The sequence below is a fragment of the Struthio camelus genome, chromosome 11 (genome assembly GCF_040807025.1).
Source record: "Struthio camelus isolate bStrCam1 chromosome 11, bStrCam1.hap1, whole genome shotgun sequence".
In the NCBI taxonomy this organism is placed as follows: domain Eukaryota; kingdom Metazoa; phylum Chordata; class Aves; order Struthioniformes; family Struthionidae; genus Struthio; species Struthio camelus.
In genome coordinates, this window is record NC_090952.1 from 24,566,845 (window position 1) to 24,583,808 (window position 16,964).

Here is a 16,964-nt window from a genome sequence, read left to right on the forward strand (position 1 = left end):
GAACCTCAGAGGCCAGAAGACTTTATTCGTTCTCTTAATGTGATTGATGCTCTTTTATTGCATATTTTGATTTATACTGATGTTTAAGGGGACTGGAGTTCTTTCAAATCAGTGTAAATCTATATCACTCTCTACTTCAAAATGTCTTAAAAGCCTATTATTTTAAAGTGTGGGTTTTTTTTTTTTTTTTTTTGAAACACCTCAATACTGTGGGGCTTCTGACATCCTTCCAGATTTGAGAATACTTGCGTACAGAGTGCCTGTAACTTTGAGGTCTATATACATTACAGAATGTGTTTAGAGGTTAAAAGTGTCAAAAATATTTGGCCTTTCTTGCACCAGTGTGCATCATTCTTTGCATATAGGGATACCTAAATATGTTTGTAAGCAGAACAAGAACATTTGGAATGGAGGAAAACAGTCAAAAAGATTAACATGTAGAAATCTCATTCATTGTAAAACCGTAAAGAGGACAAAACTGAGTTTGTACATTTAGCCTAGTGATATTCTCTGCAGTCTTGTATAAAGAATAGTTTTTGAATTTTTGAATGAACTTACTCAGAAGTTTGTTCGAACAGGAACAAGAGTTGGTGAGCAAACTCCAGGTTTGGTGGGGTTTTTTTCGTTTTGCTTTTTTAATTACCGTATCTTAGTTTTGCAGAGATTGTAACGTTATAATAGTTTCACTCCGTTCTTGAATTAACATTTCTAATCTAAATGAGTTCTTTGAGCAGGTCTTAGGGTGTGAGGTTTATTTATTTATTTATTTATTCCTCCTGAAGTTAGCTGATTGAGCAGCAGCATCTGGGAGCTGAGGTAACTATTCCCACACAATACTTAATTGTCTTTGAATTGTCTGGGGAGTTCATTGCTAAAGAAATCATAGGAGCCACTTTATGTAAAGCATAACGTAACGGTGTTCCTTTATAAGAGGATATTGGAAATATTTACAAAGCAAAGTATAAGCTCAAAGTAGCAGCTTAATTTATGTCAAAACAGGGAGACCCTCACAGAAGGATGCATGTTGTGGCTGGCTTGCAGATGGTTTTCTGTTGTGCGTTTACACCCTTCCTGACAAAGAGCCCGAGCTCAGTAGTTCTGACAAACTTTGCAGACCTGCTCTGCAGCTGAATGGACTCCCAGCGACAACGCTGGAAATCTCCGGAGCTGTTGTCTGCCTTATTTTTAGTATTGGTTTTAAATATTTATAGCTTTGCAGAATGCTACAACAGGCTAGGATTGCTCCCGTGTTCCATACCTAAAGGAGCCATAATGTAATGAAAATTAATAAAAAAGGCAGGGAAATGTTTTCGGAGTAGAGTGCTAGGGAATGCACAGTGCTGTTTTGGTAAGAGTAATAGCAACATATAAAACGGAGGAAGATTAGAAACCTATCCAAATAAATTACAACATTCAGGGGAAAACAGCAGTGTAACGGGAAATGGAATATTATACTGTAATTAAAATATTTCAAAAGGCTGAAAGTAAATATCTCAGCTTTACCTTTGGTATAGTTGCTTAGGTAGATCTTGTTGCTTTTATAATTCCATTTTACATTTTTATAACGGCTGGCAAATTGTTAAAAGTGGTCTTAATTGTTGGAAGTCCGCGACAAGCATTCCTAACTGGGAGCGAGGTGGTCTCAGTTTTGGGAGCGAGGTGGTCTCAGTTTTGGGAGCGAGGTGGTCTCAGTTTTGGGAGCAAGTGGGATCTAAGAAGCTGACTACTGGGCGTTTGGGCTGCTCAAGGGATTTACCTTTTCTTACGTGTGTAGTGAAGCCTGCCAGCTCGCAGTCCTGCATGGAGAGGAGTGTGAATGTGGTTAACGCCAGTTTCTGAGCTGGCTGGGATTTCTGTATTGTTATTTCTGGACTCTTGTGTATGAGAGCCCATGAAAAATTTGGGATTTCGGGGAATATAAGCTCTTTGAAACGTAGAAAAGGGGTCCACACGTTAAGTGCTTCGATGTCTAATAGTTCTTTGAAATATAACACTGAATGTTCTGTGATATTGGCCTTGAGGAACTAGTAAAAATAACTTGCACAGAAAGTTGAAATTTATTCAGGGATTCTCGGATTGCTTGCCGTTATATTGCTCAGCGTCTGCTTTTACAGTATGGTATAGTCAATTAAGGTTGTTTTTCTTTTTAAATAGAGCTTGGGAAGCACTTGTTTCAAAATTTCGAAAAATTAAGTCAACTGCTTTCTCTAGACAGCATTTTTGCTTATGCATTTGATTTTTCAAGGTGCGCTTGACACTTTTTTTAAAAAAAAAAGCTTTTCAGTATTTTCTGGAGGTGTTGCTTCTGCTTTGTAGTGAGCAGACGTTGTGAAAGAGCAGCTCTGTCCTGTAGTCCAAGTGGAGTACCAGTAGCCCAAGTGAGAGGATTTATCAAAAAATCTCAACTTCTTTACTAGTCACTGGATCCTTTGTACAACCAGTCTTTTATTTTTGTCTGACACTTCCATTCCTGCAGTTCACTTTGGGATTTCCAGAACTAGCGATTTCTTCCTTCCTTTTGAGCTCCTGATCTACTGGCTTCTGTAGAGAGCAGGCAGTTTCCGCACCTCTCATAACTACTAGAGCATAAGTCAAGCCTTTTTTTTGGAAAATCAACACTTCAGTAACTTGTTAAGTATTTAACTAGCGTTATTGTACTTTAACCCTGTCCAATTTTAAATACTTAGGTGGAAGTGAGTATTACATTTCATTCTGTTAAAGGATTAGATTTCTGGCTCAGAACTTAAGAGTCTGTAGATACATTTTATGACCATGGAATAATTCTTGGCAAAAAATTTTAGCCCGATTCGTTGATGATTATCTCAAAGAACAGTAAAATCCGTAATAATAACACGTTTGGCAAGGAAAGTAACTTTTAAGAAAATAATGTGGTACCCTAATTTGAGATAAGTAATGGAATTGTTACTAAGCCAAACAAAGTGCACAATGTCGTGAGCGTAACGGGGACTAGTTGTAGTCATAACACTGAAAAAGACCCGAGTGCAGTACCAGACCGGTAGATTAATTAAGGCAGTATGAGGTAAATTGTCCGAGAGGAGTAGGGGTGATGGGATGCTGCTGATGTGATGTTCATCTGTCATTAACACTGTAAAATTAATAAGTCGGTTTCTCCAGCATAAGCATTGCAGGAATATATTCAATCACAAAGGTTTATGATGTAACCTAGTTATTTATGTATTGCACAGATACATTATAATAGAAATCCTGTTAGTTTGCCAGACATTAATCTCAGATTAATCCTGATTACAGGATTAGTGTTTACTGAGATGAAGACTAAGCTATGGAGCCTATGACTCTCTGAAGGCGTTTCAGGGCATGTGAACAAAGACTTCTGATGACTGCGGATATTCACTCTAGGACAAGTTAGATCTGTTTCTAGTGAATAAAAAGAATATCTACTATTCACAAACTCACTGTATTTTTAGAATTGTCTGATATTAAAGGGCAGTGATCAGATACAGGTTATGCAGTAGAAAAATCTTGTAATCTCTGTCATGACCCTCAGGTTTTTGAATGCTGAGGCTACAGCCAGGTAGCTGTTCTCAATCTTTAGAATCTTTTTTTAATTAACCATGAGATTTAGAAGCTTAAATTCTTCTGGCATTACAAATACAGTGAGAATCATGAGAAAGTTATGGAAATTGTCGATGTTGTGTTGCTTATATGCTGTTGGCCAAGGTGACTGGAAAGCGTGTATATACGAAGTTTGGGTTAGCATAAATCTCAGCACTGTTGAAAATTGGAGCTCTCTTGCATTCAAGACGCCTCTGAAAATTGACTTGCCATGTGTCTGTATCACAGAGCTAGCTGAAGTGGCTGAGGTCCCCGGAGTCCCATTTTAAGTTGTGTCCCATCCCTTCCATGCCCCTCTGTCCTCCTGCCCTGAATCTCCAGGGACCTCAGATTAGAGAATTTAAGGAGCCTGTGATGTAAGAAAGATAGATGCAGCAGCACCGAAAAGACATGGTCACCGGATAAACTGTTCTTACAAATGCCATCTTCAGTCATGAGCAAATTGCTGCATCTCCAGAAAAACAGACGACAAGAAATGTAGTAAGCAATAAGGAAAAGCCAAAATGTATTGCCTTACATTGAATGAAATTAGGGTATGAGCCGCACTGGTGAAGCATTGCACTTACTGAATATTTCTAGAGTGAGTCCTCCTAGGTTCACTATAATAAATAATCTGGTAGCTTTGATGATGTGTTATTTTTGACTGTGCTATGTATTTAATTCTGGACATACACCAACTTGGTTTACTGAAGATGCACTTCTGTTCATTTGTAAATAGTATATTTGTGGGATTGAGCACTGTAAATAAGTTGTCAGAAACACAGCATTGGAGAGAGAGAGAGGTAGCTACTTCATTTTCTTTGGCTGCATTAGGACAGTACAAGTTCCGTAATGTGTTAAAGAAGTCCAGTGGCAAGCCCTACTCTTGCATCATTCTCTGTGACCTTGGGCTGATCATCTCTCCTTTGACTGTTTTCCACATTTCTAACTTACAATGATGTTTGCAGAGCATTCAAAGATGAAGTGCTGTATAATTGCTATGTATCATCGTTGTATAACACATCTGACGTGTAATTAATATATGCCATCCGCTTGCTACTTTTCTCATTTCTTTCTTCAAAATATGGAAGGTATTGGGTCTCCCTTTGCAGTCATGAATGTGTACATCGCATTGAATATTTATTTGCTCACGTGTAAATCACCTTGAGCATTGCAAAATGATGAAGATATTGCTGCTTCTGTAGTATTCATTAAAGTGTACATTATCATTTAGACACCAAATTAAGAAAGTGTTTTAATTCCTCTTTCTATTTACTTGGTAGGTTTCTTTAGAAAACTGTGTTGAGGTTGGGCGAATTGCCAACACATACAATCTCACAGAAGTGGATAAATATGTTAATAACTTCATCCTGAAGAACTTCCCTGCATTATTAAGTACTGGTGAATTTGTGAAACTCCCCTTTGAACGTCTTGCCTTTGTGCTTTCAAGTAACAGCCTTAAGCACTGCACTGAGCTCGAACTCTTCAAGGCGGCTTGTCGCTGGCTGCGGTATGAGGAGCCTCGGATGGAGTATGCTGCAAAGCTAATGAAGAACATCAGATTCCCGCTGATGACACCCCAGGATCTTATTAACTATGTTCAGACAGTGGACTTCATGAGAACTGACAACACCTGCGTAAACTTGCTTTTGGAAGCTAGCAATTACCAAATGATGCCGTACATGCAACCAGTCATGCAGTCGGAGAGGACTGCCATCCGGTCGGACAGTACTCACTTGGTGACATTGGGGGGAGTGCTGAGGCAGCAGCTGGTTGTCAGTAAAGAATTACGGATGTATGACGAGAAGGCCCACGAGTGGAAATCGCTTGCTCCCATGGATGCACCAAGGTACCAGCATGGCATTGCTGTGATTGGAAACTTTCTCTACGTAGTTGGCGGCCAGAGCAATTACGACACAAAAGGAAAAACCGCGGTTGACACGGTCTTCAGATTTGATCCCCGCTATAACAAGTGGATGCAAGTTGCATCTTTAAACGAGAAGCGTACCTTCTTCCACCTAAGTGCCCTCAAAGGACATTTGTACGCCGTTGGTGGTCGAAACGCAGCCGGTGAGCTAGGTAAGTGCTCCTCCTGAAGTACGACTTCCTGCCTTTCTTCTAAGGCCTTGAAATACAATGCTGCCCTGTGAACAGATGGAGAGGAAACAAAAAAACCTGAGGTTGTCACGCTGCTGCTTTCTAGATGTACTGGAAATGTGTAGAGAAATTGCTGTGGATATTGTTAGCAGTTATTTATATTTGGCATGTGATCCAATTATATCTTGTGACTACATAGTTAACTTACCACTTATATGAATGACTCTATCTTGCTGCCTCCTTTTTTCCCCTCCTTGCCAGTGATCCATTTTACTTGACCAAAAAATCCAACTTCAGGGAAATGGTTGGAAACAAAGAATAAATACATGGTAACTTTTAATTTAACAAAAGTTTATAATGGATGGCCCCTACTGAGCAGCTGCATTTTTCCAAAAGAGGTGTAGTGTTTGGCATTTATACTCAAACCTGGGAATATGCACTCAATTATAGGTTTGTCTTAGTGCTCTAAAATTGAAATGCTGCAGTAGTTATGCTTCACCTATTAGTACAATATTATACCTACTGTGAGTGAAAGGTTTTTCCTTCCTTACTTTGTACAGGCTTGCTCCTTTCTTCCCACTACTCCGCCTTGTCTTGTTGTCAAGTCTTAACAGCGAGAGATACCACTACAAAAAAAGATTTGGCTTTTGCAAATGCGCTGTGGTATCTTTTAAGTTTACCGAGGAGAACAAAAGCTAACATGGGCTACAGCATCTGCAATTTTTTTTCTTAATGCTTCTCAGCTATTCAGACAATCTGCTCTGTGTTTCATGGTCATATTGCAAACGTTAAGAAACGTACAGATTTTAAATTTTTAGCAAAAATAACCCAGTTTTGAGTATAGAATCAATCTGAGGGATGATGAAATGAGACATTTCAAAATGCCTTCTGCTTCCAAAAAAACTTTGGAAACAGTTTTGTAGTAACTTATTTTCCCCTTCCAGCCATTTTCTAATTTAAATCTAGATATTTTCTAGATTAAATGTCTAGTAGTCAGAGGGGAGGATTGTTCGTTTCTAGTTAAAATGCTCATTTTCTTACATGTCACTTCATCTACATGAAAATACATTCTAAAAGTAAGTGTAATGCCCTTTAAAAGACCTGATGTACAAGTTAATGTGCGCTGATAGCTATCTAAAGAGTATCAGAAAACCTGACCTTCACCAAGAAATTTTCTAATGCTGTGAATTAGTAAAACTTGCTATTTTTGTGTACTGTGTGAGTTGAACAGAACAGGGTGGTAAGAAAGTGGATGAAGAAGCCGCAACAGTTTAACAAAATCAGTACGAAATAATACTTCCACTAAGCCAGTGCAAGGTGCGTATAAAGTAGGCCTTCAATGCAGTGTTTTTTCTGAAATTGGGTCAGCCGATGTCATTCTGCTGACCTCGACTCTTCTGCAGCTTTAATTAAAACAAACTTTTTATCACTTGTCTAAAACTCTGCTGTAAAGTTATCATTAAAATGCTGCGGTGATTTCCACACAGACCTGAAAAATGTCATTGGATCATTCTGTGGGAAAAGCGCTCCGTAAATGCTAAGTAGTCTAGCTGTCTAGTGCTTTGATTTGGGGGTTCAGTTTCCTTTCCTGCTAATTGTGAGGCAAGTCACTTTGCCTTTTCATGCTTCTTTCATAAACCTTGACAGCTGAAAAATGAAATTCAGCTTAAACGTCCATTTCTCTTCAGATGAGAAAAACCTCCAAGCTTTTCCTACAAGAGAAGGTCAGATGTGTTGGACAGGTATTAAAGAACTTGCCCTTGGGTTCAAACTAATTTCAATCTCTTGTTTGTCATAGAGGGAAAAACCTGAATTCAGCTTTCCAGAAGATCAGCTCTATATGGAAAAGGCCCAAAGGATTAAAGTTACTAAAATGAATTTGTGTTTTTTGTTTGTCCTCCTGTCAAACTGCAGGAATAAAAATTAAACATTTTCGTAGGGCTCTTTATTGAGCCTGCCCAAAACGCTCTCCAAATGTTTAGACTTCTCAGAGCATTGTATCACTTCCTAGCTCAGCAGGATGTGCTTTAGCAATCGTAAACAGCTACTTTATTAGCGATGCATCGCACTTTTTAAGAAAAATTTCTTTCTTCAGTAAGGAAGGGTAAATTTGCAGCTAGATGGTGCCTACGTCAGAGTGCGGTACACATCTTTGAAACTTATCCTGTTAGGAAAGTACTCGATTTTCTATCCCTGAGAGCAGAGGGCTGTGCAAAAATTTACACCGCTCCTAAAACTGTGTGCAACCCCACGTAGGGATTGGTTGGTGGTTCTTAAATGTGAAAGTGGGCCCCTGCCGAAGGCATTAGCAGAAGGCAGGGGGAACGGTGCTGTGAGACGAAGAAGGGGTCAGCCTGGAGGAGCCAGGTGTGCAAAAGAAAAGACAAGACTTTTTGGAAACGGAAACAAAGTTTTTTTTTAAAAAAAAAAAAAAAAAGTCATTCACAGATACTCATGGATCAGCAGTAATAGAGGTTTTCCAGTTAGGCTGTTTGGGAGAGCACAGGATGCTGCTTCTCCTCTTAGGCAAGTAGATTTTTGGTTTTGTTTTTCAGAGAGCACAGTTGTGCTTGATGGCATAAGCTCTGCCTTTAAGTATTACAAAATTTAGTACCTGCAGATAGGTACTTCCCACATACTTCAGGCTCTGCTGTTGCTAAACTTGTATAAATTTGAGATTTTGTTTGTGTGTGATTTTGCTAAACACTTCTGGAAACGTTGGGTGGTGATTAAACCACAAATTCACTGATTCCTTGTTCATCATGCTGCAACGAAGGCAGCAAGAGAGACTCTTCTAGTTCAGGGCAAGTCAGTTGTGTTCAGCTGAACCCTTGACCAAGAAATGAGAAGGCGTTTTTTTTCCAGGTGCCCTGCATGATGCTTAACTCAATTCAAGCAACTCCTCTTTTATGTAAAAGCTCTTCTTGTGGATATATATATAAAATATAAAATGTTGCTGGATTAAGATGAAAAAATTACATCATTACTCAATTGGGCTATCTGCTTGCTGCCTGTTTGGTACTGTGAACATCAGAGCAAGGTCTGGACTCGAGGACCCTTGCATAGAAGTTTATTTTGAGGTAACTCCTTGCTGTGCTGTGGACAAAGATGTGTCATTGTACAGAGCTCTATTTAATTGAACAGAGTAAGCTTTGAGTGCTACAAAAGCATGCTGTGTTACAGAAATCATACCAAAAAAAAAAAAATCCCAGGTTTTGAGATATAACTGGTGTACAGTTGCTAAGTGCTGCTGTAATAAACCTCAAGGCACACTAGAAGCCCCTGACAGAGGAATGGTAAATACCTGTATGCTTCTTAAATAGCATCACAGATGGCATTATAAAATGAGTGCAGACTGAGCATCCCCTGGGACTGTCCAAGCTCTGTCTTGTGGAGATTGCTTAATTTTATTAAAATGAGGCATGTCCTCCCTGGATTATTGGTACAAACAAATGAGAAGTTCCACTGTTAAAGCAGAGGTCAGGCTGATGGAATCAGTCATGCTTGTGGGATGATGAATCCATCCGTCTTACAGTCTACGTGTGTGTATATAAGTATGTATTAAAACATATACTTTGGTACAATAAGGTGGGGGTTCTTTTCAGTGTTTTGTGGACTGTGCTCACTATAAAGTGCTATAAAAGATATCCCTGCTTTTTTTAATTAATTTTTGATTGGACAGATACTTTAAAATAACATCTCGAATTTTGAAAGTTTTTTCCTTTTCAGTGTGGAGGGAGATCTTGTTACAAGAGAAAATTAATGACCTTGTAGGGAAAGAGGGAGAACAACTACACACAGAGAACAAACAGAGCAGTGGGGGTTTTCCAGCTTGGAAATGCATTAGCTTTGTTTTAGAGCACAGTAGAAGCAAGATATGAATTGAGTTGGTTTGTCTGAAGTACTCTCACACAGTGCTGTAGCCTCACGGGTGATGTTTGAAGGAATTCTGGGGCCACATTAGAAAGTGAAGGATCTCGGACTTGATAATGACCTCTCTCCGGTAACTAATGTCTCTCTAAAATGGTGACAGAAAGTTTTCAGTAGGGTAATGCATACTGGTTTCTCCATGTTATATCCTCTCATCTTTAAGAGAGATGTTCTTTTGGCTATGGGTTGTCTGGATTCTCTCTCAAATGCAATCTAGTGCAGAATGGGATAAACAGTTGCCTAGTGTGAAATGGGATGTTTTATTTTTCGAAGTTCCTCACCTCAGTATGACGTGGAAGTACCATGGGAAAGAGGATGCCTTTGGTTATGAAAGCAAGTAGGATGGGACTTTTGGTGCATTATAGCAGTTAACGGCAGGTTAGAAGGGTCTACCGGCAAGGTAGAACTGGGACAGCTGTAATTACTTGCACGTCAAATCTGTTTTTCCTCTGTGCTTGAAGTTTCTGCACATCTTTGCTCTTCTGATTGCTAAGTAGAGCAGAGCAGAAATGAGGATTCCTTTTTAGAAAAGAACATGGGAATGGACAAAAGCGTTCATACAAGAAAAAGCACTGATTTAGGTGTTGGGCAGATATTGGGCATGATGCCCACGATGCCGATAAGCTTCAATCTGCACGTTGCATTTAAGCATAGATGTGGTTCGTGGAGTCAAATCTTTGATTTGCCTGTATCTTTTAGTTGGGCAAAATGCCATCTCCTGCATTCACTGGCAGTAGTGGCCAGTTATGACAGTGCGAGTCCTTGTTGGGTGGTGTACAAAGGCTGCAGGACACAAAGGCAAAACTACAGAATTTTTTTAAAAAGAGATTTTGGACTTAAAAAAAAAAAAAAAATCAAACCCAAATTCAAAAAACTTTCTGTGGATGTCATGAAACTTGCTTGAATGCCTCTTCATACCTTTTGCGTAGCATATTTCTATCTATCTCTCTGTACATGTGTGTAATATTAAAGACAGCCCAGGGCTCATTTCAAGTGACTGAATTTGGAAATTGCAGTAACAAGAAAGAATGTAAGAAGTGCTTAGTGTTTACTGATCTCCTAGAGTAAATTTGTTTGGAAACTTGTCCATTTGAGGCAGACTTTTCTAAATCTGGGAGTATGTGTTCAAGGTATTCTTAGAAAAGAAAAAGCATTTTGGTTGTCATTACCTTTTTTCCTAGTCACTTTAAAGAAGACAGTTATTCAGTTTATAACTGTAAATCAAAGTGTACAATTTGTTTCAAAAGAAATGTTTTGCCTTATACCACAAACTTTACTTTCTGGACTAGCATTTTGCTGTATTTCTTATATTTAAATTTCAGCCCTTAGGTGGAGGAGAGCTGAAGAGAAAGAAATCCAAAGTGCTGAAACAATTTGGCAATTTTTGTATAGTGTCTTTTTTTTTTTTTTAAACCTTAGGTGATGCTGAACCAGATGTCAAACAGTATTCTTGACACTGGGACTAGCTTCTGTTTTGAGCAGGTATCTACTCGAGATCCTACTTGCATGGAATTATGAAACATCGCCCTGTTTAGCAGCAATAAGGAGATTATATGTGGTGTAGCAGTTAAAACATGATTCAGAGAGTTGCTGTTTAATGCACTTTATCCTAAATTTTCCTTGACTGGGGATCTTTTGGAGGTTGTCTGAAGCTTCAGCATTCAGCCATAGCTATAGCGTACTCTTCTAAAGTGCTCCACAGGATTATTTTTGAAATGAATACAGATTTGAAGTTGTGGTGTGCTACTTTATAGTCACTGTACAGTGTCATTGACCAGAGGTAGTGCTAATGCCACTGGCTTGCACTAACTCTGTAACCAGCCTTTTGGAAGCAGAGAACCTTGGCCTTCTGTATTCTTCATTTCTCTCATTCCGTTGACATGAAATACTGGACTGCAGGTCACTATCACTGATTCCTTAGAGCTCAGCTCCGGTTTTCTACGCTTGACTTAATAAAAGCTTGTTCTAGCACAAGTAGAATGCTACGTTCAAAGATGAATTACATTTTCTATGCATAGTCCATAAACATCTCTCTTCAGAGATTAAGCAGTGTATAATAAGCATTAGAATCTGATTCTTAATTTACATTATTAAACATGACATTTAAATTTGCCTTTAAGGTAGCCCAATTATTGATAATTGCCTTGTACATGGCAAGGTCTCTATATTACAGGGTGTTTTAGGATCTTTGACTCTGATAATATTGTACTATTCAAATTGCCGATCTCCATAACTTGCTCTGAACCGTTATTTAAATCTACTTCTGTGTTTATTGCATAGCCCTTCTCCTGGGCCTTTGCATCACTTCCCATGTCCAGGAGAGGAATCCTTCCCAGAACTGCCTTCTGCAAGGCCAGCTAGGATCTGGACTTCCTTTTCACTTAGCACTAATCTCTGCCATTTCTGCTTTGATAAATCCCCTTGATTATTTTAACGTTTTAACCCTACAAAGAAAATGGCACAAATGGAGCGGCATATCAGTACAGGGACCTTTTCTCTCCGTTTTGAATTCAGTGATGTTTCATCTTGTATTTTTTCAAAGCTCGGCTTTTGTAAACTATTTGAATTAATGACTTGTACAGCAACATACAGCACAGCACATGCAAGTATTTAACAAGAGCTAAGGTGGTAGAAAGTTCTTAGTCAACAGCTGCTGCCTCCTTTTGAGGACGTTGTACTATTTTAATACAAAATACTAAGAAGAAAACCTAGCCTGTTTTCTGCATGTGTGGGACCTTGCTGAAGATATGGGTCCTAAAAAAAAGTTCTCATTGCCAGTTTTATTGGTGCTTTTTGTGACAGATTTTAGGTGTATTCCTTACCTATCTACAGCAAACATTGGAGAGGGTTGGAGAAGAGAAAGGGGTAGAAAAGCTGAATGCACCCAACTTTGTCACCTTTTTCTTCTAGTATCCTACCACCGTATCTCTGGCAAAGGTGTTTCTGACATGAGCTGGGGCAGGTTGGTTGTCAGGTAGGAGTGGGAAGGAGACAAATGCAAGGCAAGAGCGCAAGAAGGTTTTTTTTCTTCCTTTTTGTTCCTCTGGGACAAAGCTTGAGGATTTTCTGCATTGTCTCTAGACATAATATTCAATAATTTCCCTTGACATTTTCTCAACTAAACAATGTTTTCTCATTGATGCTTCCTCTGTTTATGAATATATTAATGTCACTGCTACTGTGTTCAAAATCAAATCACTGCTAGATTCAACATTTTTATATTCTCGCTTGTTTGTTTTAAACAGCTACTGTGGAGTGTTACAATCCCAGAATGAATGAGTGGAGCTATGTCGCAAAAATGAATGAACCCCACTACGGCCATGCTGGAACCGTGTATGGGGGATTAATGTATATTTCAGGTAAATAATTCATATGAGCATATCATTTCACTTGAAAAAATTACTCACCTAACTTTTCCTATTTCAGTGGGACACAATAAGAATTAGTCTGTGGTCACAGGAGGTCTGCCATTGTATAAGCAATGACTCCAATTCATATGAAGCCAGCCAAGTAACATACGTCCTGCAGAATCTAAGACAACAATTTTAGATAATATGTGTGTTTACATACATATTTAAACAGCAGCTCTGAATTGCAAAGCAGAGTTATGTGCTTTAACTGTCAGAATACATTTTTCTGGCAACAGCACTTGAACACTCATATAACGGTAAGTATTAAACACATGCATTTTGATGCATTTTGGAAAGCACAGGATCCTAGTGCTGTAAAGAACATCATCAACCTTTACTGAGCTAATGTGAAGGCAAAAGTTTTAATGTTAATCACAGGAGACAAATCGTGTCCTTAGTTTCACTACTCTTTAATGGTAATGCGCTTAGTCCTATATGTCGCCAAGGTTATAGTTTAATATCTTTTTTTTTTTTTAATTGGGCTTTCTGAAAATCTGGTATCTGCTTTGTTTTTAAAGAGGCTTCAATCTCAGTCTGTCAGTGATCTCTGCTAGAGCTATTCCAGTTTCGCCACTGAGGGGAAAGATTAGACTTTGCACCCACATTGCTGCATCGTGTTTGGTTCTGAATATCTGCTGCTAGGTTTTAGCATCTGACAGGCGTTGTGCTTTCCATGATAACGGCAAAGGGGAAAAGAGAACACAGCCTGGTTTATGTTCTTCTGCCACAGCTCTCAGGCAACTCCTCCAAGGACCAAGTTGAAATCCTGGGGGACAAGGTGGTGGGAAATTTAGCTGTCAGCGTAACCGACAGGGAGATCCATTGGATCAGATTGATCATCGCGGTATTTTAACTGGGGGCTTGTGCAGGTAGAATAGAGGTTTGTTTTAAAATTTAACATAAGGTCCGGCTTCTTATTTATTTTTCTGGATCTAAGTCTAAGTTAGCTTCCAATCACTGATCTGCTGTTTGTATTTTTTGCCTGTTTTTTCTTGTTTCACTGCAGGCAACACAGGTATATGCTGTCTGCTGTAGCTGCTCATCTAGTTGCTGTATATTTCCCACAGATTTTTCTTTTCCTCCTCCTGTCCCTGTAAATATCCCCATGGGTATAAGCACTTGTTCCTCTAAACGTGGGATGACAGGCTCTTTGTCATTAAGGCATCTGCTCGTTTGCAGGCTACCAAGCACTGTCGTTACCATGGCTGTCAATAAATGTCAGGACTGCATGGTCCCCTCTGTTTTTCCTATGTTCAGTTTTTCCTGTCCAGATGAGCAGTTAAGTACTTTCTCATGTAACGTCTGTAGACACCAGGCAACTGCTCAGTCAGTTAATCCAAGTGCGAGAGTTTCGCGTTGAGCAGTTAGGCCAGCGGGAGGTTGTTCAGTGGTGGCGTGTTCTTGCTGTGTTTTGTAGCACCTCAAGTATAGTTGCAGTATGGGCTGAAGCAAACCATAGCTAATAAGCCCACAGTGTCTGAAATCGGTGTGGCTGCTTTCTGACCTGCCTAGTGGCCTTGCAGAAAGGAGGGACGTTTCACCCACTGATGGGAAATCGCCCTGTGATTTCCCCTGAAGCCGCTCCATCTGCTTTTGCAGGGAGCCCTCGAGAAGGTAAAGATAGCCAGAACCATAAGCATCCATTAGAGCCATAAGCATCTGTTAACATAAAATATTTGAAATCTGTATCCTCTCTCTCTGTCGCTTCCATTCAAGTTGATGAGAAAAGGTTTCTGAAGAAATTCTGCTGTGTAGTAGGACTACCTAGAACATGATACTTGTCTATTAAATTTTGAAAGGGAAATTTACTCCTAGTTTCATGACGGTGAGTAAACAAAACAAGCAAACTGAACAAATATAAATGAAGAAATAATAATTTTGGCCGAATGAAGCATAGATAGCAATTTCTGTGCTTTTAATCTGGCAGTATCTTCTTATATATATGAGTACTCTGAGACATGGCTCCTTTGCACATTCCGATTTGAAAGAACAAAGTTACGTGAACAATGTAATTTGAAATGTTGTATATATATGTGAGACTCTTGTAAGTTCATGTGAAGAAGTTTTAAGGCAGACTGAATTAATTCGCTAACATGTATGTTTTTGCTCTTTATTGCTTACTAGAGTAAGTGCTACTTTAACATGTGTTTTCTTTCTTTAGGGGGAATTACCCACGATACTTTCCAAAAGGAACTTATGTGTTTTGACCCTGACACAGACAAATGGACTCAGAAAGCTCCGATGACGACAGTCAGAGGTCTGCATTGCATGTGTACTGTAGGAGACAAGCTTTATGTTATTGGTGGAAATCACTTTAGAGGAACAAGTGATTATGATGATGTTCTAAGCTGTGAATATTACTCACCAACTCTAGACCAGTGGACTCCAATTGCCGCCATGTTACGTGGGCAAAGTGATGTTGGGGTTGCTGTCTTTGAAAATAAAATCTATGTTGTTGGAGGATACTCGTGGAATAATCGGTGTATGGTGGAAATAGTTCAGAAATACGATCCAGAAAAAGATGAGTGGCATAAAGTGTTTGACCTTCCCGAATCGCTTGGTGGCATTCGAGCCTGCACTCTTACTGTTTTCCCCCCGGAGGACAATACAGGGTCACCTTCTAGAGAATCTCCTCTTTCAGCACCTTAGAAACATCCTTTGACTTACGATGTTGTAGTAATACCTTTGCACTGCATCATGGAGTCTATTGTTTTTCTTCAGTAGTTTCTGTTAGGCTTAGCCTACAGCAGTTGGTACAATTACTGGAAAAAAAAAAAAAAAAGACTTTAACGTTACTTGTGCTGTTTGTTTGGCCTAGAATGTTTATCAAGTGGTAATAAAAAGAGAGATGTACTCACCAGAGCCAAATGTTTAACAAATGAGAAACAAAATATTGTCTATAAAATGTATGAATTAGGGTATGTTTTTCATGTTGTGTATTGGGTGTGAGGTATCTTATAACTTACATCTGGAAGCCCAATGAGTTGAATTGGAAGAGTTTGTATTGAACACGTTCTTTCACTAAATTTCCTAATGGAATCCTTTTTTCTTTAATTTTGGACTGCAGATTACAAAGGGAGGTAGACTACATCAATGTGAACTCTTGACAAAAGGTTGCCAACGGGCCTGAGCTACCTCCCTCTTTTCAGAGTATTTTTGACATATCTGTTTACCCACCTGACTTTGTGGGTGCTTTCAGAGCATATGGAGTTTCTTAGGCAGATAGGAGAAATAAAAATAATTTTAAAATATTAATACTACAGGAAGCGGACCTTGTAAAGGCCGGGTGTTTTTTATAACATATTGAGTGTTTTTCCTGAGTCAGTTGAGTGATGCTTCAAACAAAAGATTTAAAATGTTTGGGTTTTTTAAATTTGGGTTTTTTCAGGAATTGGCTTCCGCTTGCATGGGAGCACACACTGTTAACAAATGGGAATTCAGTGCAGTTGTATGTCCTGCTGTATGCCTGTACTGAATATAGGTAGATAAGGGCTAGAAACATTAACTTAAGCCACTGAATTTGACCAAATCGTTCCACCAGATCAAATTTAATCTACCTTTTCTCCTTTGCTGTTGAGATAACTTGCATATTATGTGTCCTCTGTATAGTCTCAGTAAATAAGGTTATTTAGCACAAAGCGCAGCTTCAGCAGGAGAGCTGCTTTTGCTCAGTGAACTTGGACTACCATGTTTTACCTTCTTTTGTTCAATAAAACTTTTAACTGCAGTTATTCAGTCTAAGCTACCTCATTAATGTATTTGGTTTTCTTCCTCTGCCTCACTGTCGCCAGGATATGCATTACGTATATCTGTGTGGGTAGATTAATTTGCTAGGAAACCAATGCAGAAGTGATCTTGAATGGGTATTTTGACCTACTTTTAGGAAACTATTTTGGCCAGACTTATCTCTTTTATTGTTAAGAACTGAAAATACAAAAACTGTCTAATTGTCTT

The 16,964-nt window shown here is 39.0% G+C and overlaps 1 protein-coding gene across 11 annotated transcripts in view; it reads left to right on the top strand.

Annotated features, from left to right (window-relative positions):
* KLHL13 (kelch like family member 13) overlaps positions 1 to 16,737 on the top strand; it is an 88,352-nt gene extending 71,615 nt beyond the window's left edge. For all 11 annotated transcript variants that reach the window (XM_068956771.1, XM_068956766.1, XM_068956773.1 and 8 more), the window contains 3 exons: positions 4,857 to 5,652; positions 12,846 to 12,959; positions 15,172 to 16,737. In XM_068956771.1, the coding sequence (XP_068812872.1) occupies positions 4,857 to 5,652; positions 12,846 to 12,959; positions 15,172 to 15,659 (1,398 nt within the window). In that variant the 3' untranslated portion in view covers positions 15,660 to 16,737. The remainder of the gene's footprint in view (positions 1 to 4,856; positions 5,653 to 12,845; positions 12,960 to 15,171) is intronic.
* Positions 16,738 to 16,964: the final 227 nt, after the last annotated feature.